General features: G+C 46.0%; 1 protein-coding gene across 3 annotated transcripts in view; it reads right to left on the bottom strand.

Moving 5' to 3' along the window:
- Nucleotides 1–16,665: 16,665 nt before the first annotated feature.
- Nucleotides 16,666–19,762, bottom strand: part of TTC7B (tetratricopeptide repeat domain 7B) — a 126,904-nt gene continuing 123,807 nt past the window's right edge. For all 3 annotated transcript variants that reach the window (XM_040067348.2, XM_040067345.1, XM_040067347.2), the window contains one exon: nt 16,666–17,666. In XM_040067348.2, the coding sequence (XP_039923282.1) occupies nt 17,445–17,666 (222 nt within the window). In that variant the 3' untranslated portion in view covers nt 16,666–17,444. The remainder of the gene's footprint in view (nt 17,667–19,762) is intronic.

Here is a 19,762-nt window from a genome sequence, read left to right as displayed (position 1 = left end):
TTCTGTAATCATCTCCTCCAGTCTTTCTGTCACTGAGCTGCCCTGGGGACTGAAGCCTGCCCCAGCTGCCTTGGGAACCTGTGAAACACTCCCTAAAATGGCCTCTCCCAAACCATACTAGCAGCATCTTTTGGTGAAGCTACAGAGTATCACTTAGATTTTTTGTGAAATCCTAGATACTCAACCTCATCCCATCCCTTACTCTTCGTGCTATGGCTCCTGGAGAGGTGAGAAATAAAGTGCCCCCAGCTGTGGGAGGCTGGTGGGGGGCCAGGAGGGTGATGTGGAGCTGTCCACAGCTCTGCCCTGCCATTAGCACCTCTTCCTACTGGGCCATCACCCCTGAGCAATGACCACCTTGAACTATTACTGGGTTAGCTGCAAGTCGAGTGTTTACTGCTTAATAAATTGATGCGTAACACAGGGAGCTCTGATTGAATTCCATTTTGCAAATGGGAAAAGTTTAGGCCTGTTCCTGTAAGTGACACCACAGAGGGTTGTGGCAGAGTAATGGGCTAACTCCAGGTTACCAAGGAGGAAAAGGCTGAGGATGCATTCATCCTAGCACGGCTGGATGTGTGCATGCTCCATAAACAGCACTGGGGGCACTGCTTCTTCTCTTCAGTACATGGAGGAAGGAAACCCTGTGGTGCTAACACAGGGTGGAAGGTAGTGCTGGCTTACGAGCCCCAGGAAGGGTGTCACCCCACATGTGTCCCCACAGTGAGGCCAGGAGCTGTGCCAAGGCAGTTTCCAGTGTTGATGGCCACTGAGCCCGCAGAGAGAGGGCCTTGCAGCTTGGATGTTGTGTCTAGCTAAGGAGAGACCCTGAACGAGGGAGAAAGGGCTTAGTTGCCACTGTAACAGGAAAGCCACAGCTGGACCTGCACTACCCAGTCAAGGTGGGGTGGAAAGATGGGAGGTGGAGGCTTCTGGCTGATTTAGAGGACACCTGCACACCCCACTTTGTAAACGCGTGTCTTCATCGCCTTGAATGTGACAGTGCCCTCGACTGAGTTTTTTGGTTGTCAGATTAAATTCCTTGTATGTTACTCTTCAAACAAGGTTCCCAAAGCTGTCTGCAGTCCTTGACTAAACTGGTGAACTGGTGCCTTCCAGAAGTATGTAGATAATAAGGAATGAGTTTCATATGATTATAGATATATCTATATATATAGATATATAGAAATATGTGGAGATATATATAGATAGCTATATAAAATAATTTAAAGCATGTTAATTTTTTTACGCACTGAAACACCATTGATTCTCTAAACTGAAGTGGGAAGGGAATAAAATGGGATTTTCCTTCTTGTGTTTGCAGGAGAAATTTACCCAGGGCTAGCAGGGAGCTTTGATAATACCAGATGCACATCTTCATTCTTAGTTATAGGTGGCTTTGTGCCTCCTGTCCTGCTGAGCCCCACACCTGGTGAGCTGACAGCACTGGTGCTCCATCCTCTCTGGCATAGTGTGGACAACAGACAGCTGTGGAAAACGGGGTGGTTCTGGGCAAATGCTGGCAGCCCCTTGCTGTGCACGTGGCAGCAGTGCATCCTCTGGGCTCATTGTGGCTGCTCCTAACAATTTTCCTGAACAGAGGCACTGGTGCCCAAGTGTCATCACAGTGAAGCAACTCAACCCACTGCAATGGAGGCCATGTGGGTTTGTTTAGTTGTGCTGTTTGGTGGATTCATTTTTATTTTCACTGTGACAGCTTTTGCACGGAGAAGTCAACCCTCCTCCCAGCTAAACCTTTCTATTATTCTACTGCATTGCAAAAGAAAAGTAGAAACACTATTATTGTCTGCAAAAGTCTATATGTGTGGTGAACGTATTACTAGGAGAGGAGGCTCTAAATTCTCATTTTGAAGGAAAACTAAAATTATAATCAGCTTTATCTCTTTTGCATCCTGAAAGATTGAGTGTAACCCAGGTTTGGGGCAAAAAATCCAGGACTTGCAGTCCCTCTTCTGGAGCCTCTTTTTTTTTTTCATTTCTGTGTGGTCTGATCTGCAGAGTGGGACACTGTGCCTTGGAGCGATGGGCACAGAGAGCTGCCACTGAGCATCACTGAGTGCAGGCAGTGGATACTCTGCCTCTGGCAGCCTCTGCAAGTGGATTACAAAAAGTTTGTCATTCTCTGTGCTGTTTACATGTGATAGGATCTTCTATAATCCATAAGCAATTAGCAAGCTAGTCTCTAGAAAAGGTGTAAAAGACAGAATTCTCACATCAGGTTTTCCTGTAGTTTTAATCAGAAATATCCCCGCTCACTGCTGTTTGTGCCCAGTTTTGTCTAAGCAGGATTAGTTTGTGACCAGAGGGCAGCTCATCTGCCAGGTAATCTTTTGAAATGCATTTCTGAGGAGACCTCATTATTCTGCCAAATGACACTGAGATGGCCTAACACACCAGTCTTTCAGGGCAGCCTTGGGCAGCCAGGCAGAGCTGTCAGCCAGCAGATGATTTTCCTGATGGTGTCTTGAGCAGCGCACTGTGGGCAGCAGGGAGGAAGAAGAAGCACTGAATTTGCTGTGGATGCAGGTGGAAATGGGGCAGGATCGGTGCCAGGATGCGTTGTTGCATTGCTGTAAATCCTTGGCCAACAGGGTGTCCTGGGTTTGTAGACTTTACAAGGATGATGTGACATGACCCAGAAGACTTCACACAGAAAACTGAGAAGTGTTTCTGGTTTCCTCTTCCTGTTTCTCTGAGCCATTCATAGTTTTCACCACTATAGAGAAGTTAATCACAAACATGCGGCAGAAACTACTGCAGTGAGTGCTGGGGCCTTACCACAGAACTGCTCATCATAACAAGCAGGAGGTGCTTCTGCAGAGAAGCCTGGAGCCAATGGTCCAGGCTGGGCATCTGATCCACAAGAGCAAAGGCCAAGGCACACTGCTTGTTGCTGCCTTCCCTTGACCCAAAGCCCTGGTGGCACAGAAAAGACCTCCTGCAGTAGCCAGGACTGGGGAAGGAACACTATGGAGTGGGCTCCCTGACAGGACAATGATGTTTCTGTACCCTGGAATGGCTTGGACACCATCAGGTTGATGAAAGGCACTGTGACTGTATTCCAGCATGAAGGAGAATCAGTGGTGGGGTTGCTTATGCTGCAGTATGTCTCAAAGCACTGTATTTGTGGGTGCCTGATCATAGATTGTATGGTATTTTTCTCCTTTTAAAGAAGGACACAATGTTTGTCTAAAAATAACGTCCAAATTCAGCCCAGAGTGGATTTCTCTAGAATATAGCTTTTGGCCAGACTGCTTTGAATTGGACAACAGCATCTGGAAAAGCTTCTGTGTCCCTTGACTGGCTAGAGAAAAACTATGCTTGATCTTGGCAAATATCCCAGCTCTCTTCAAGGCGCAGAATGCTTCTCTCCTTTTTGACCTTGTTGCTGTTGGACTTTACTCCAGCCAGAGTTTATTGCAACAAACTGAAAGCAGCTGGCAGCTGAGTTCAATACATGCAGGAATAAGGTGGTCCATTCACTTTTCAGAAAGGCACAGGAGTAAGGCTTTGTCCAGGCAAGCACAACCATACAAAAGGTATGAAGCAGAGCAGATTTCATCAGCTTCAGCTCACAGATAATGCTCTTCCTAGGAGTAAAAACATCATTCTGCACCACATAAATCTGCATTTACTTTGTAGATCAGGAAACCTCTCTGCCATGGACCCAAGTGGGCTGATGTAGGAACTTTCAATAGCAACAGGCCACCTCATTTACTCTTTCAGAGAACTCAGTTCCCCCAGTTTGAAACACTGGAGTTAGTCATCATCACCTTATTAGCCCGCTCCTCCATGACGTTGTACATTTTAACTGCCATTGTAACCCTTCATGGCATTTATTCCATTGAAAAGCAAAAGAGCAACTTCGGTTTCGAAGGGAAGTGCAAGTGTGGGTAGAAAATGCCTCCTCTCTCCATGTGTGGTGAAGCCAGCTGCTGTGCTCTGAAGCTGGCCCTTGGCTTGGGCAGAGGGAGGTGAATGCTCCAGTTCATTTGTGGGGCACAGGAAGGGCAGATCCAGCCCCTTTGCAAACAGACACGAGCAGGGTGCCCGTTTTCCAGCATGGCTCTGCTGGTGCTGGAGACAGGTGGGTCCAGAGACCCTGCAGTTGACTCTGTACTGCTGAGATTTGCCTGGTTTCTCACCCATCTCCTGCCTGTGTCCTGAGAAGTGTGAAAATCTGATTTCCTGACTGTTTCCCAGCTGGCTCCCAGCCCGAGGGGGTGAATCACAGTAGCACTGTCCTGCAGCCAGGCTTGCCCTCAGCTGATTGCTCGTTGCCAAAATAAAGTCCGTGAAGCAGGATGGCTCCTTCAGTCTGCCTCCCAACATCCTTCAGACTCTGGGCTGGTGTGGTCCCTGCCCTGTTGCTGACCTGGTCAGGAAATGTGCAGAGGATAATCCAAAGCTCCTGGGTGCTCCAAATTAGGCAGGCTATTCACTGCGTGCTAGAGAGTGCTGACTCACACAAGTTGCATACCTACATCTAAATAAATTGAAGAACCTTCTTCACATCAAAAAGACCACCCATTCTATCTGACATGGTCTCCCCTTCATCACCCCCAGACACTACATGCTCCTGGATCTGTGTATCCACATAGATACACAGGCTTTCAATTGTGTGAGGCTTTTTAATTTTAAGTTAAATTTGAATTTGAGAAAGAATGAAATGAGCTCCAAGCACCAGAATATGATAGCTCTGGAATATTATGCAGCATTAATCTCAGCAGTGAGTGGGAGCAAGACACTGAGGGATGCACAGCCGGAGAAAACCGGGGAGGCTCAGAGAAGTAGCAGGAGCAGATAAAAGCAGACAGCTTGGAAGATTTATTTTGGAAGAGAAGTATCAGTGTGAAGAAGGCAGACAGGAGAGAGACAACCCAGGCCACTTCCAGGGCAGACCCTTCAGTGAGTGCCAGCAGTTCTGTGCTGCTGGATGTGGAATTGTTTTATGAGTTCCTCTAATCTCCAGGCTCTTGGAAAACTATTGTCTGGTGCCTGATCTAACAGGAAGTACAAGTGCTCAAAACAGGGGGCACATCCAAGAAGAAAAGTGAAAAGCAAAAAATTAAATTCAGGGGTTAGCTTTTCCTATTTTTAGCTTTTCTGCAAGTTATCTGGAATGCATGCAACTTATTTTGGAAGATTTAGGAAGCAGAGTGTGTTGCCAGTTCTTGCAGTAGAAAAACCCAAATGTACTGCATCTCTTGGGGCAGATTGTGAGCCGCAGAAGATACTTAAACAGGCAGGGTCATTAAGAGAGGCTCGTCTTAGATGGCTGCATTAAAGATTTGTCTAGTAAAAGCTCCCTAATGTTAAAGCGAGTCACAAAGAGCAGGACAGAGACCCAACACGTGGTTCTGCAGATGGGGTCACAGGTTGTGCAGCTCTCAGAAATTATTGAATTGGGCCACGGCTGTACAGGTGTTTTGCATTTCCAAACTGTCCCATAAGAGGGAGGTTGCGCTGTATGCTTCACAAAGATCCCCACAGATCTGGTGGGGATTTGGCAGCAGGAGTCTGGCCACTGATGGTTTGCCTGTGTTACAGGCAGCCAGGTAAAAACCTTGCCCAGGACCAGATTCCTTCCTGAAGATCCTTTCCCATGAAGCACCATCCTGTTCTCTGGCCTCACCCATCCAAGAGCTGCAGTCTGAGCTCCTCAGAGGCAATCCTGAAGCTTTCACTGAGCTCCCACCTTCATTTGAGATCTGGCATCCTTAAAGGGAAGGAACAGTGATCTAACCCCAGCTTGTAGCTGTCTTGAGTCCCTTTTTTCTGACTTATTGCACAGATACAAAGAACTCTTGCTTTCCTGTGAATCACTGTGGCTTGCTAACTCCCACTGAGTTGCTCATGATGAATACACAAAACTCTCCCTCACCAAACACAGCTATTCCTGGTGCACACAGGCTCCCTCTCCCTCGCAGCTCCATTTACTGCCAAGGGCTTGTATGCTCCCCAGTACATCAGAAACTGGGCTGAGGTGTCTTTCCCTCCTGCAAGCACTGGGAATGTCAGGATCCTAGAGGTAAAGGCACTCCAGGAGATCATAACCAAGAGATTTGTGTTCATACAGGAGGTTACTCTCTGCAATACTCAGGTACTAATTGCTGATGAGACCATATATATGTAACACATTTTGTTTCTAATCACATAGACAAGTATTTTCCTGGCCATGGCATTGGCAGTCAAAATGTGATTAAAATTCAGCGAGCTTCGTCCTCTCCCTGGCAGGGAGCATTACCACCGAGCCAGTGGAGGCAGCCACCAGCCACTGCCATGATCTGAGCCATGGCCTGAGCAATGAATTCTGCACAGGAAGATGCAAACCTGTGGGGAGGACTGTTTCCCTTGAAAGGTCTGCAGAGCTTGCTGCTCAGAGGACCCCGCTGCATTATTTCAGCGTGGAAAAGGCGGTGCTGCCCCACAATGGACAAAAGGGATGCAATACCCCGAGGTCTCTGCCAGCAGCACGCTCCCAACTTCGAGAGATGACAGGCTGAAAAAGAGGCAGCTATGTCTCTGCCGACCCTGCCTGTACTCTGCTGACACGCCTTCAAAAGGGCTACTGCTGATCACCCGTGGGGCCAGGAGCTGCTCTGCTTTTCACACACACCTTGGATATGGGCTGCTTGTTTTTCTGCTATTCCCATCCTCCAGTAATGCAGCAGAGTGTGGCATCTGCATGTGAGGGCATGCAGAGAGGCTGCTTTCAGCATCATGCCCACTAACACCTGTGGGCTTTCCATGATGTGCAGGAGGTGGAAAGCCTAGGGTGATGGAAACCAGTACACAGCCAGCCTTCCTTCCTTCCTTCCCTTCCCTTCCTTCCTTCCCTTCCCTTCCTTCCTTTCCTCCCTTCCTCCCTTCCACCCTTCCTCCCTTCCATCCCTTCCCTTCCTCCCTGCCTTTCCTTCCTTCCTTCCTTCCTTCCTTCCTTCCTTCCTTCCTTCCTTCCTTCCTTCCTTCCTTCCTTCCTTCCTTCCTTCCTTCCTTCCTTCCTTCCTTCCTTCCTTCCTTCCTTCCTTCCTTCCTTCCTTCCTTCCTTCCTTCCTTCCTTCCTTCCTTCCTTCCTTCCTTCCTTCCTTCCTTCCTTCCTTCCTTCCTTCCTTCCTTCCTTCCTTCCTTCCTTCCTTCCTTCCACGGACTTGCAGAGTGAGGTGTGGATGCTCCTGTGTACTCTTGCTGCTCCCTTAGCTGATGTCAGCCAGACAAGGGGTCTGAGCTCATATCCTAGGTGGAAGCTAATTTATTCAGGGGGGCTTGCTCCTTTGGCAGATGTTCTGCATTTCACTACTTTGGATACTCAGCCATCAGCAGTATACTCAGTATCAACAGTAATGTGCTGTGGAGGGTCTCCTGTAATGACAGCCATGGCAGAAAACTGTTTGAGATGTTGGGCAGGGATGGTAATGCACCTCAGCACACGCTGTGTCAGTGGGAAACTCCCTTGCAGCACTATGGAATCTCACTCCATTTGTTGGGCAGGCTGATTGCTCTGATCTCCACTCAGAGACACTTTCCACTACCAAGCTAGACGGAAAGTTTACAGTGCACCAGGTGTGGCATACTTGCACCCTACAGAGATAAGGAAATTTAAGCTTTTTTTCTAGAGGGTGGCTTAATTAATTTCTTGCATGTTTCTCGTTCAGTGATTCCAGGTAATCCTCAAGCCATATTAGCCTGGATACTGTGCATTAGCTCCCCCAAGTAGTTGTCCATGGTTATACAAAATGATCAAAGGTGGTTGGTAGTGTCTTCTGTCTTATCCTATGAAGCTTCTAGTTAGAGCCATGAAAACGGTAAATGCTGAGCATATAAAGGCCTAAATGCTCTGCTAATAGCAGTGAAACAGGACTTCTTGTGTGTGCAAGGAACAGTTGATACAGTTGAAGTATTATATTTGTGATTTTAAAAATTTCCTCAGGCTTCCCGGCTTGTGTTTCACCATGTGATTGGAGTAAACAGTGCTAGGCACCCTGGAGCATGTATGTTGTCAGTATTTAAATCTAGAGGCTGGTGGCATCTCGTGGGTGAAGACTTTCTCAGTCCTGCTCCTCTCAGGAGCTCTGGCCATAGTGGCATGCCATGTAAGAACTGGAATCATTGTGGTGGTGTTCTTTCAGGCTGCTCCAGACTTGAGCGCGTGTGAAACGACCAGGAGACCATCACTGGAACCATCACAACATGGCCTTCAGACAGTTTGCCAGTGTTGCTGGGGCTTTCAGCTAAGACCTGGGCAATACTGAGCTGTTTATTCTCGCCTGAGATTATATTCATTCATGGGTATTTAATTCCTCAGCTCTAGCTGGTGGATGGGCTTTGCTGTGTCACACTGGTTTCTGTAGGATGCTGCTTATTGTGCCTGATATTTCCAAGGCAGCAGCCAAGCTGTGCCAGCCAGAAGGACATAGATGTGTCTTGTAGGACATTTTTCAAGGATAAGTGTGTGTACAGAGTGACACCCAGAAAAGTCTTTCACAACAGCAGGGTGGGCTCACATTAAGCAGCGTTCCCAGTGCAGTGCCTTGCTGCAGGTACCCTCTGTGGGACAGCTTTGCTCGCACCACTTTGCAGCTCTGGTGGTAGAGAAGGTGCCCAATCTTCAGCCAGCGCAGCAGTAAAAGCACTGTGAGAGCTTTGTTGCTAAGGGATGGCCTCAGCACAATTTTGGCTGCAAAAGCTGCATGTCTCTGTGACACAGTGATCTGTGCAGAGCAGTGACAGGCACAAGTCATCACCAGCTGTGGCCTCCAGTGCGTTGCAAGCCTTCAGCAACTTGTCTGCCTCTGGCTGTGGAGCGGCGAGCTGGTTGTTGAGTGAGGTGGCTCAGCCTGGCAGGTACTTCCCTTTGGGGGCACAAGGGAGGCCTCAGCCAAGCACTTGCTGCTATTTCCACACTGAGGTCATGGGTGAAGGTTACTATTGTTCAAATATCAACTTATGAAACCTCTCCGGTCTGTCAGCCTATGGATTTATTTCATGTAAACAGTGAAATTCAGTGCCACTTCCACTCTCTACCCAAGGTTTAGGGTTTAGTTAACAAATTTTCATCTCTCCTGGATGGTATTTTGCAGATGTCAGTGGTACTCAGCTGAATCCACCAGGAAAATCCAGCAAATGTAGGTGTCTATTCATGAGTGCAACCTCACTTCCAGGGGGTTATCAGGCTTGAAGCACTAAAAATCACTGAGCATTCCCTGATCAGTAGGGGAGTTCGTGCATCCTACAAACCAAGCGCCACAAACAGCTGGAGATGCTCAGGCTGGGTTTGTCAGACACTTGGTTCCTGACCAGAAAACTTCAGCACTGTTTTGCTGCAGCTCCCTCAGGGTTGGTGTGCAAATGTGCCCAGGTTATGCCAGCTAAGCTACAACAGCCCAAAACTTACAGTCTCCACCCAGGCAATAAGATAGTTCGGGCCTCGTCTTGTCTCATCTGGGCTGGGAGTGTTTGGACTTAAAGCTCCCTCAGCACAGGCAGGCACGCAAGCAGCAGAGGAAGGAGGGGGGTAGGGGAGGAAACAGCCCTGGTTGAAGCTGTCCTGCAAAGAGAAAGGATTCCCAAGAGCTACATGGCACATGGAGTAAGGCCCTTGACAGAGCCCAATGAGTGGAGCTGGGCAAGCCCAGGGTTCTCGACCTGCCGAATACACAGGCTTTTTTCTTTTTCTAAATCAGTCACTATGAAAAAGCTCTAACACTCATAGTCGCTGGTACCACAATAAAATTTCTGCAAACTACTTAAACCCATGAATTTTACCAAATGAGAAAACCTGGAAATTTTAGGTTCCCCCCAGTATAAAACTCTGATGCTGGCTCAAGCAAAGCTTATTGCGGAATCAGGCTGAACCTGAATACTGCAGCTCTGGCCGTAGCGCCATACCATGTCATTTTTCCTGCCCCTCTTCTTGCAAGCTATTTTTACCACCCCTGCTTCCTGTAGGCTGCAGCTGTCGCTGTGCCTGAGCGTCTCAGGCCGAGCGAGCTGCTCTCGAGAGGATGCTTTCTTCTAGGAATCAGGACACAAAAGCCATTGGGGCGCATTGTTCAGCGCGTCCCGGTGAAATGGGAAATCGAGGGCACAGAGCAGGAGGGGGGCAGCTCTTGTCAGCGAGCCGCGGTGGGCTCTGCACAGAACAGAGGCTGGAGCATCAGAACATGAGAAGAGCATCAATATCAGCAGAGTGGGAAGGGAAATGTAGCTGAGGCTGAATCGCCGGTACCACAGAATATCTCTCCCAGTGAAAATCCTATTTAGAAATGTCTGGGGAGGGTGGATGCTGACAGAGCTGTCTCACAAACACAGACTGATGGGACAGCCCCTCCTTCACGTGCCAGGGCCCTGTGTTAACACCGGCCTGATTTGGGCCTATGGCAAGAGAACGATTCAAAAACTGCAACCCACTACACACAGCACTGAATGTTTGGTGGTGATAATGGCCAAAAATTACAACTTAAGTCCATTTTGGGGCCAGGAGAGGAAATAGTTGTGCAATAGCATCACTTCTCATTCAAATCCTCTACAGAGAGGGAATCAAGGTCTGATAAGGATCCTAGATAAGAAATACAGGGTGAGGCTCATGTGCTCTGAGGTTATGTTGGCCGTGAGAGTTGTTTTGAGTCTTCTCAGTTGTGACCTATATGATCTGTGCCTCCTTTCCTCTGGCCTTTCTGGCAAGGCTGGGAGCTATGAGTCTAAGCTACTGTTAGACACCAATTTACAAATCCTCCTAGTGCATTTGTAAGCTACAGTGAGCAAAGTCCACATTATTTCTGAACAAGAAACATCCACTTAAGCATGTAGTGTATTTTTATCATACAGATTATTAGCATCACAGTTGTAATGAATGCATTTTAACTTTCCTGAGCATCTCTAATATCACCCAGTCTCTATTTTTCAAACTGTATGTAACAAGAGATATCATTAGCATAATACATCAGGCTACTACTCACAGCAAAGGCATCTCTGCTGGGAACAGAACCTCCCATGCTCTTTCCTATTGTGTTTCTTAGGGTAAGTGTGGTGCTCTGTGTCCAGGATGGGAAAACTACTTTTCATGTGGGTGAGACCCAGCTGGGAACTGCCACCCTACTTCAGCCTTTGTTTTGATGAAAACAGTGAGGGAAACAATAGTGCAGGTTCTAAACAGGCATAATTCAACCCACCTAACTGCTACCTATTTCTGAAATGGGCTCACATCGCCTCCCCACTTCTGCTGCCTCCTCTGCAGCGAAAAAACAACCCCAAAAGTAAAGGTCATGAGCACGGTGGGCTGGTCTGGCTCACCCTGTATCCTCACATTAACCAGACATAACAGGAGCAAAGCAAACACTGGGATGAGGTTTCCTGTTCAACAGCAGCTGCTTGGTTTGGGTCAGGCATGAGATGATGTTGCACCATAACCTGGCATCCAAAGCTGTTTTGGTTAACCCTTGCTGTTGCTGAAGCTCAGCTTTGCAGTACGTGGTCCTCCACATGACACCTCTAACATACACCAATGAAGAACATGCCAGAATTCTCTGACGAGCACAAGATGGAAGCTGTTTGTTTGCATCTGCTGGTCGGCTCTCTTGGGGGCTTCTCATAAACCAGGGGACCTTGTGCCTACTTCTTTTACCTTTTGTTTTTATTCTCTCAGATGCTCCGTGGCTGACTCAGCACGCTCCATGAAACAATTGCTGCCAAACGAGTGTACTGTGATTTAGTGCTCCACGTGTTGCTGCCAGTCCATGCTCCCCTGTGAGGCGAGGCAGGGCGGTAGCCAGGAGCACCTGTCCTCGAAATGGGGCTCCCTGCAGGCTGGCCACCAGAGTGGGCAAGCACTGCAGAAATGGGGCAGCGGGATCATCAAGCAAGCAGGACTTATTCCTGAAGGACACGTCTGGGAAGGAGTGATTTCAGCCCAAGAGCGCGTAGGTCCTGTGTCAGTGAAGGCACTTGCTGGGTCCTTTGCCCACAGGACCTGCCCTGAAGGTTGCAGGGTTCTCCTTCCATCTCACAGGAGTTAGTTGTCTTAAAAGACTGCAGTATTAAAAAGAAGAAAGACAAAACCCCATTTTTGAAGGGACCCTTAAAAATTTTTTTTCAGTCAGAAGACTGCTGTTTTACATCCAATAAAGAGCTTATTTTGCAAGACAGTCAAAAGGAAAGCAACCTGGCATGTTTTATGGCCTCTGTTGCCCCCTCCAGTCCTACATTAGTAGTTGGAGCTGTTTGGAAAACAACAATCTTAGGAAAGCCTACACTAATAATAACAATGTCTCAGGCTGGTTGTTTGATATACATCTGACATGCACCGGAAGTGAAAATTGGGGCCAGAACTTCCTTTTCTGGCACAACCAACTATCTGTCAAAAAAACCCCAAAGCCTGTTTATAGAGGAGACAGCTTTACAGGAGCTAAAGTGAACTTGTGCAGGAACTTCCTCTTAAAACTCTGCCACAGGTGTAAGATGCACCTGTGGCATGGTTCTCTGTAACTGTGAGCATGTGTGTAGAAAAAGCATGCACTGAAAAATCATTAAGCAGGTCCATTTTTCTCTTTGGGAGCCAGCACAGGGGCCCACATGCTGAGTAGATGTTTGTTCCTCAGCTGTACCCACCAGAGGGACTTCCAGCTGTACTCTCCTCACAGAGGAGGGGGCTCAGCTATAGAAACAAACAGAAAAACACTGGCCCTGCATGCTTCTAAAGCCATGTCACCGTGAAATTACCTTACTTAATTGTCTATCAACTAATTTTTTCAAGCCAGATAGACAGGGTGCCTTCAGTAATTTAATATTGAATAGTGTCACATCCTTGGGAGGCAGTTCTGGAGGCTGAGAGCGAGCCAAGAGCCAGCCCAGCGAGGGTAGGGGGAGCAGGCTGTAGAGATTTATACCTGGATGAAGCAGACAAGGGGCATCTCTCCTACAGAGATCCCTGCCTCATGTAAGGACACAAAGGAAAAGAATTCAGAACAGCAATGACACATTTCATCAACCCCTTAATGTCTAAAATAGGTTTTTACACTCCGTCCCTCCAAGGAAGTTTTCTAAGCGAAGGCATATTTAGAAAGGCCAAAGTCCTCTCCCTCCTGCCTTCGGGAGCTTTGCAGTGTGCTCCTGCAGGGCTTTAGGGGCACATCCAGAAGAGCACCCCTGGCAGCTGCTGCACTCTGCGAACGTCCAAAGCAGTGACAGGGCGGTGGCACCTGGCGCTTGTCTGTCCCATGACTGGGCATGGAACAGGAGCCAGACAGAAGCAGTGGCATCTTTTCAAAGGACTTAGAAATTAATAGGTACAGTTTTCTCTTTGAAATAGTAACTGGAGAGACAACACACCTGGGCTAAAAAGGTGCTTTAAATTGAGAACTGGAAAGGCCAGGTGACCAAGGTGGTGACAAACCCAGAATATCAGTACTCTGTGTCCCTGCAGTGGAGAAGAGCAAAGTCTGACCAACACTCACCCCACACACATTCCTCTTTCCAAAAAGCTTTCTGATTTTCCTTAGGTTTAACTTCACTGTCCCATTTCTTTGAGCCCCCTTGCTGGCTTTGCAAGTCTGAGAGACTCCCAGCAAATTTCACACAATCAGCAATGACAGCCACACAGGACAAAAGCTGAGCATTCTTTGTCTTTCCTATTGTCCATGTGTAGAATCCTTACCAGCTAGTCTTTGTGATAATGTGGATGCATGTGGAAGTGCAACACAGTCCAGCACAGCCCATCAGTGAGATCTAAAAAGGTAGTTTGGAAGTGAAGAAGTTAAATAGATGAAATGCTGGAGAAGTGTACTTGCTCAAAGCACGTTTTAGCATACAAGCTTTTTAACTTGATGCTAGAGGAAAAGATGATTGTGAAAAAAATACCACTACAACTGACAACTGAACAAACAAAGAATTAGCAAGGTAAATCTGGGACTCCAATATATCCAAGTTTCTGCTATCATTCCAGAGTAGAACAGTCTACTCAGGAAAAAACAGATTTTCAAGGAAAATTAAAGCAATTTTAAAAATAGCTTTGATGTTTAAAATGCATATAATTAATGACAAAAGTTTTCAAAGATACAGTTGGATTAGTTCTGCTTGGATTGTTTCTCTTGTTCCTGTGATTTTCTATCAATCATGAAAGCAAAAGTAGAAATGAAATAAATCGCGGAGTAAAAATGGTTATCTGCACCAGCATTAGAGACAAACTTTTACCAATTACTTGAATGACAAATTTTCTTATTGCAGGCACTGCAGAGTCAAACCTTTTATCAAGTGCAACAGAGATTGCTGCTACACTTTAGTATACGCTTAGTAAAATAAATGTTAATCATTTCGAGTAGCACAAGCACACTGCAGAATAAAGGGAGGCTCCTCTGAAACTCACTATTCCCACCTTTAAGACCGGGATTTAGGAGAGGTGCATGTAATCCCTGCTGAAAGGCTGGAGATCTCAGGCTTGTGCAGCTTGTCCCTACATTGATACGAGTGCTCGACAAAGCACTTTAAAAACCATTTTACCCTACCTGGCTCCCACCCACGGGTTAGTAAAACCTTGAGACAAGGGAGCGAGGGGTTGGCGTGGTTTTCAGCCCCCGACTTACCTCACAGATCATTGAACAGCTCTTATTCCTGCCACAGGCTGGGGGAGCAAGAGCACCCACAGATTGTGCGTCCACATGGAGATTTTGCCAGCCATGAAGTCCAGGAGCAGCCCTCATGAGGATGGATGACACCCACCCACAGGCACCAAGGGAAGACTTCCCCAGGACTGGCTGTGCACATGGGCATTGCTTCCTTCACTCCAGTGACTCAAAAGCTATGATGATCTGAGAGCAGATTGCAACAGGCAGATCTCTCTATAGCATAAAAAACAGATATAAAAATATCTTGGCCTTCTTACTTGATTAAAAAAAAAAGAAAAAAGAATGCAGCTGTAAAACCTAGGAACTTGTTTTAACTTGAAAACTATGTTTAAACAAGCAATGCTGTTTAATTCATGTGCGGCAAGGATTTCCACTTCTGTCTGAATATTCCTAAATGTACAGCCTTACAGAGATAATCCATTTTTAAAAATAGGTAGCTGAGGCTATTCCCAAGAGATAGAAGCTTGTGGATTTGTAGTGCAACTGATTCCAGTGCAAGAAAAAGGAAACAGATATTCAGGTTCACCTGATATGCACAACACCAGCGACAACTTCTCCACTAATAAAAGACATGACACAATTAGATTGCTAACCTTTCCACATTGGGAGTTTATCAAAAGAGGCCAGGACTTGAAATGGAATGAGAAGAATCAAAACTGAATTCTGTTACAGAATTCTCCTGTTCTCTACTTTTGTCTGAAACTCTGTTGCGAAAGACCACCTGCCTCGGATCCCAGTGCACATTGCCTTGATAGAAAAGCCTTGATATTATAGTAAAAGTCGAGTCAACACTGTGAAGGAGCACTCCTGTGAAAGGTATCAGAAGTTAACTAATGGAACTGGGACAGGGAAAGCACTCAGGAGGAACTGAATTAAACAAATAAAGGTTTCGCACTATTTTTTGGTATCATGTAATAGGTGCCAAAAGACAGCAGGACCAGGACACTAATTATGAACTGGGACTAGAAAAGAGAACAGTTGGCAAATAGAAAAGAAAAAAAGAAAGCCAAGAACAGTAGGAAGAAAAAATGCCAAACAGGGACTTTAAATGGGGAAACAAAACTGATGTTTTTTGCAGTGAGCACGATGACACAATTTCTACTGCCTTTAAAATACATTTGAAAACACTACCTATTACAGGGTTTTGGTCCATTTTACAGAGAACATATGGTCCAAATACCAAGCACATACAATTTCAAAGTAATCTCAGCCCAACAGGCATTTGAAATGCCAGGGGGGAAACTGAAGAACTCCCCAGGTTTACATCTTCTGCCATGTGGAGATGCTCACTGGGGCCCCACACTGCCACAGTGAGGATCCTCCATGTGTTTGAAGCACGTAAGCTCTGGTGAGGGACAAAGACCAACATTTGCTGTTATTTTCCTGAATCACCTGCTGTCCTTTGCTAAGCACTTTAAAACCACTTCCTGAGACAAATTAGCCAAGTATCATGGAACACCCAGTCTAATGGGGAACCTGGAATCCTTCCCAGGCCCCAAATGTGCCCAGTGCTGTAAATGAGCGGACACTGCTACCCCAGCTCACGCACCCTGAATAGTCACTGCAGCAATGACTCTTCTCCACACATCCCAGAGAATCTCTGGCAGGTATCTGGCTACTAAACCAGCCAACGTTTCTTTCAAGGGACACAAAGGGCAGGAGATGTTGAGAAAGAACTACGAAGACAGTAAAAACCAAAAAAATATTGTATAAATATTTAACGTGCTTTTCCCAAGCATTACCAAGGTATATGTAAATGTCCATGTATTATGTAGAGGCAGTGTAATCTGGCTTCATCAAGAGCTGGAGTGGAAAGAATAAAAAAGGAGTTGTGAAGATTTAAGAAAACCTGAAAACTAAGATAACAGTACCACTGGCAAAGAGTATACCAGCTTCTTTTCTCTAGACTGGTCTCAGAATATTTAATTTTGATGTTGTTCATCTTCAAGGCCAGCCAGCTACCTCATCAAAATCTGTTCACATGCCATCTATTTCCCTCAGATTCTTAACCAGGACACAGGAAAGGTTCCATTTAAAAATCATTTTATTATTAACATAATCTTCCCATTTAGCCAAGTGTGGGTTCATGTATAAGGAATGTCGGTAAATATTCCATTTGAGGCTTCTTTTTACATATTTCCATTGATAAATAAACTCTGAATTCACATAAAAAAGTTAAACTTAAATAACTAATATATTTTTTGTAACAGGCATACATTGGTAAAATATAAATATTCTTGTACTCAGCCTTTGCTCTAGATAACAGTTAGCCACACATCACAGTTATTAACAACTAAAAACAAGAAGTCAACTGATTTTCTGGCCTGGACAAAAATAGAGGTGGAAACAGAAAATTCACATTTTGACTTTGGGCCAAAAGAGGTTGAGAGGCAGGAAGAGAACAGTTTTATTAACAGCCTTGTTAAAAATAGTCTGCTCTGCCACTGAATCTTAACTTATTCTACAGTTGGTAGTTGATTCCATTATAATTTTATGTAACACTCAAGTTTCACTAACAAAATATGGCACATCATCCATGAACAATATAATGATGTTTTAAAACTACCAGGGCAAAACTGCAGGCGATATGAGTGATTTGGCTCTGGCTCGCCGCGCTGTCCTCTCAGTCTGACATTAACAAATGGTGGCACCTCCCTGCTTTGGCCACTTTCCTGCAGAAGAGTGGAGTTTGTTACCTGTAGCTCTAAAGCGTCTCAAACTAACCAGTTACCAGGCAGTCTCTCCCATACACTGGGTTTGCTCACCCAGAAGTCAAGCTGAAAACCGGCTGATGGAGATGCCCTGTCACAGGACTCTGGGGATGATGGTGAAAGGGACCACGGGACTGCTGGCCTCAAGCTCCAGTGCCGTCAGGAAGCATTCGGTCGCGGCATCATCATTGCCTTGAGCCTGCAGCACCTCTCCCAGGCTGTTCCAGACCTCGTGGGCTGTGGAGTTCACCTGGACAGCGTCTCTGAGAATCTTCTCCGCCAAGCTATAGCGCCCGAGCTGGTGAAGTATCAGAGCCTGCACGAAAACAAAGGGAAAGTGGCTGAGATTGACCAGTAGGGCTTTCCTGAAGCTCAAACAAGGTCACTGAAGTGAAATAAAGGTAGGCAACTCTTGGGCTCCAAGTGTTAGACTGTGTAATTTTTATTTATTTTTTTATATTTAAGAAAAGAGTTGACCTGATGCAGGACTGGAGCAAGCTACTCCACACCAACAAAGTCAAGTGGCTTTGGACAGGAAACAAAGACCAAACAACAAAAACTCCCCCTGTTTGCCAAGAGGCAGGAAGTACCTGGGCTTTTGTGCAAGCTCCGGTTATCTGAAGTCCTAAGGTGTATGCCCTGAAGTTTTCACATCCTCCCTGTGCATCTCAGCACCCAGCTCATGCCCGGTAACACTGAGACCATTCACGGCACCAGGGGCACTCGGGGATGGCTGTAACAAGGCTGAGTTCAGCTCAAAGGGCAACAACCACGGTGCTTGATTTAATCTGTGGAACAGGAACAGGGACCAATACTGCCCCAGTAGCGCACACAGGACCAGCAGGCACAGAACTTCCTCATGAGTGTCCTTGTCACAGATCCTCTACGTTCCTTTGCAAGATGGGATCCAATTAAGCACTACATGATCCAGAGCATGTCCAAACCCACAAGGATATGGGCTGAATGAGGCCATGGAAATCTCTATCCATCACATTTGGCTATGTTACTGTGCCAGCAAAGTCATGGAATGACCCAGTAAGAGAGCTTTATTTTGGGATGATTATAATCCGAATGATACTATGCATTTTTACATTGTGATTCGGCATTGCAAAACACAGGGACCACAAATCTTTGTTTTGCAGAGAGGTGTCCTAATTACATGCTTACATCAGCCTTGTGACTTCTGCCCTCCCAGCCCCCATTCCTTGGACCACAATTTGTTTTATCTCTCTGTACATCTGTCTCTCAAATCCTTATTAACCTAAGCACCGATGATTAGAAAGTACTGGCATTCTATGCGGCCCCTGAATTATCCACCATACATTTCTGGAATTGTGCCCACCTGGCTGACTTTCAGCTTGGGAAGGCTGTTAACTCCATCCTACAGAAAAAAACTGAGCATAGCCTGCTCTGTAGAACAATATAAAGAGTGCTGTACAGTGCTGGCAAGTGAATAAATAAATGCAATGCAGGCTAATTTCTATCAGCCTGGCAGATGCTCTCACATAGAAGTGCTAGAGGGCTTTTCTGGGTTCGGACTTTTTTTGAGCTGTCAATTGAGTCAGCATTTTCAGAGCAAGTGAACAATACTTCCAATACAAAAACTGGATAACTCTCAGGGTCAGTGCTTTGTTTTCCTGCAGTGAAGTGATTGTCAGTGACTGGTAGGTATCAGATGTGAAACTACAAAAAAATGAAGTAAGGAGATGGAATACACAAAGCCGGTGTCACTGCAATGCACCTAATCTTAATAAAGTTTAAATGTTCTTATTTTTCAAGGTAAGGGTCTCTATTTCCATAAGCCTTGCTTTTTTGGGGTACAGATATGTATATTTTATACTAGTTAAACATGTGAATTACTTGAATAGTGCTAATACTTTTTTTCTTAAATATTTTCCCTGCTTGCTAACAACAAGCTGTTCATTTCAAGACCAAAGAAAAACCAGATTTTGTAGATATAAGCCTGTTCATAGGAAGAGACACATATTACGTCACATCTGCCCTATCCTGTATGGCAAAAAGGACAGCTGAGACTTTCCAAATGATAGAACTAGAGCAAATACTGGCAGTTTGCCTGCTGTTGTACTTTCCTAAGAATACAAGCATTAGTGCTGAAATTAGCGTTTAGCAGTGGTGAAGGAACCACTCTTGGGTGGGCAATGAGGTTGCATACTGTCCCCTCGTGTTTTGGGGACACAGCTTTCTCAAGGCAGCGCCTCCTCAAAGTCAGTCTTTCACTGGTGTCTTAACCTGGAATGGCATGAAGACTCCTGCCTCAGGTGGTAGCCCTGGGACAAGAAGCTTTGCTTCCAAAGAACCAATAGAAAATTAGACTTGTTTCATGCAGAGCATTAAAAGGATAGTGACATTTGATTGCTGTAGCTGTGGGCTGAACTCAAATAAGTGATCTAG

This window comes from Hirundo rustica, chromosome 6 (genome assembly GCF_015227805.2).
Source record: "Hirundo rustica isolate bHirRus1 chromosome 6, bHirRus1.pri.v3, whole genome shotgun sequence".
Lineage (NCBI taxonomy): Eukaryota > Metazoa > Chordata > Aves > Passeriformes > Hirundinidae > Hirundo > Hirundo rustica.
The sequence above is the reverse complement of the archived record's forward strand: the minus strand, read 5'-3'. Positions and strand labels throughout refer to the sequence as shown.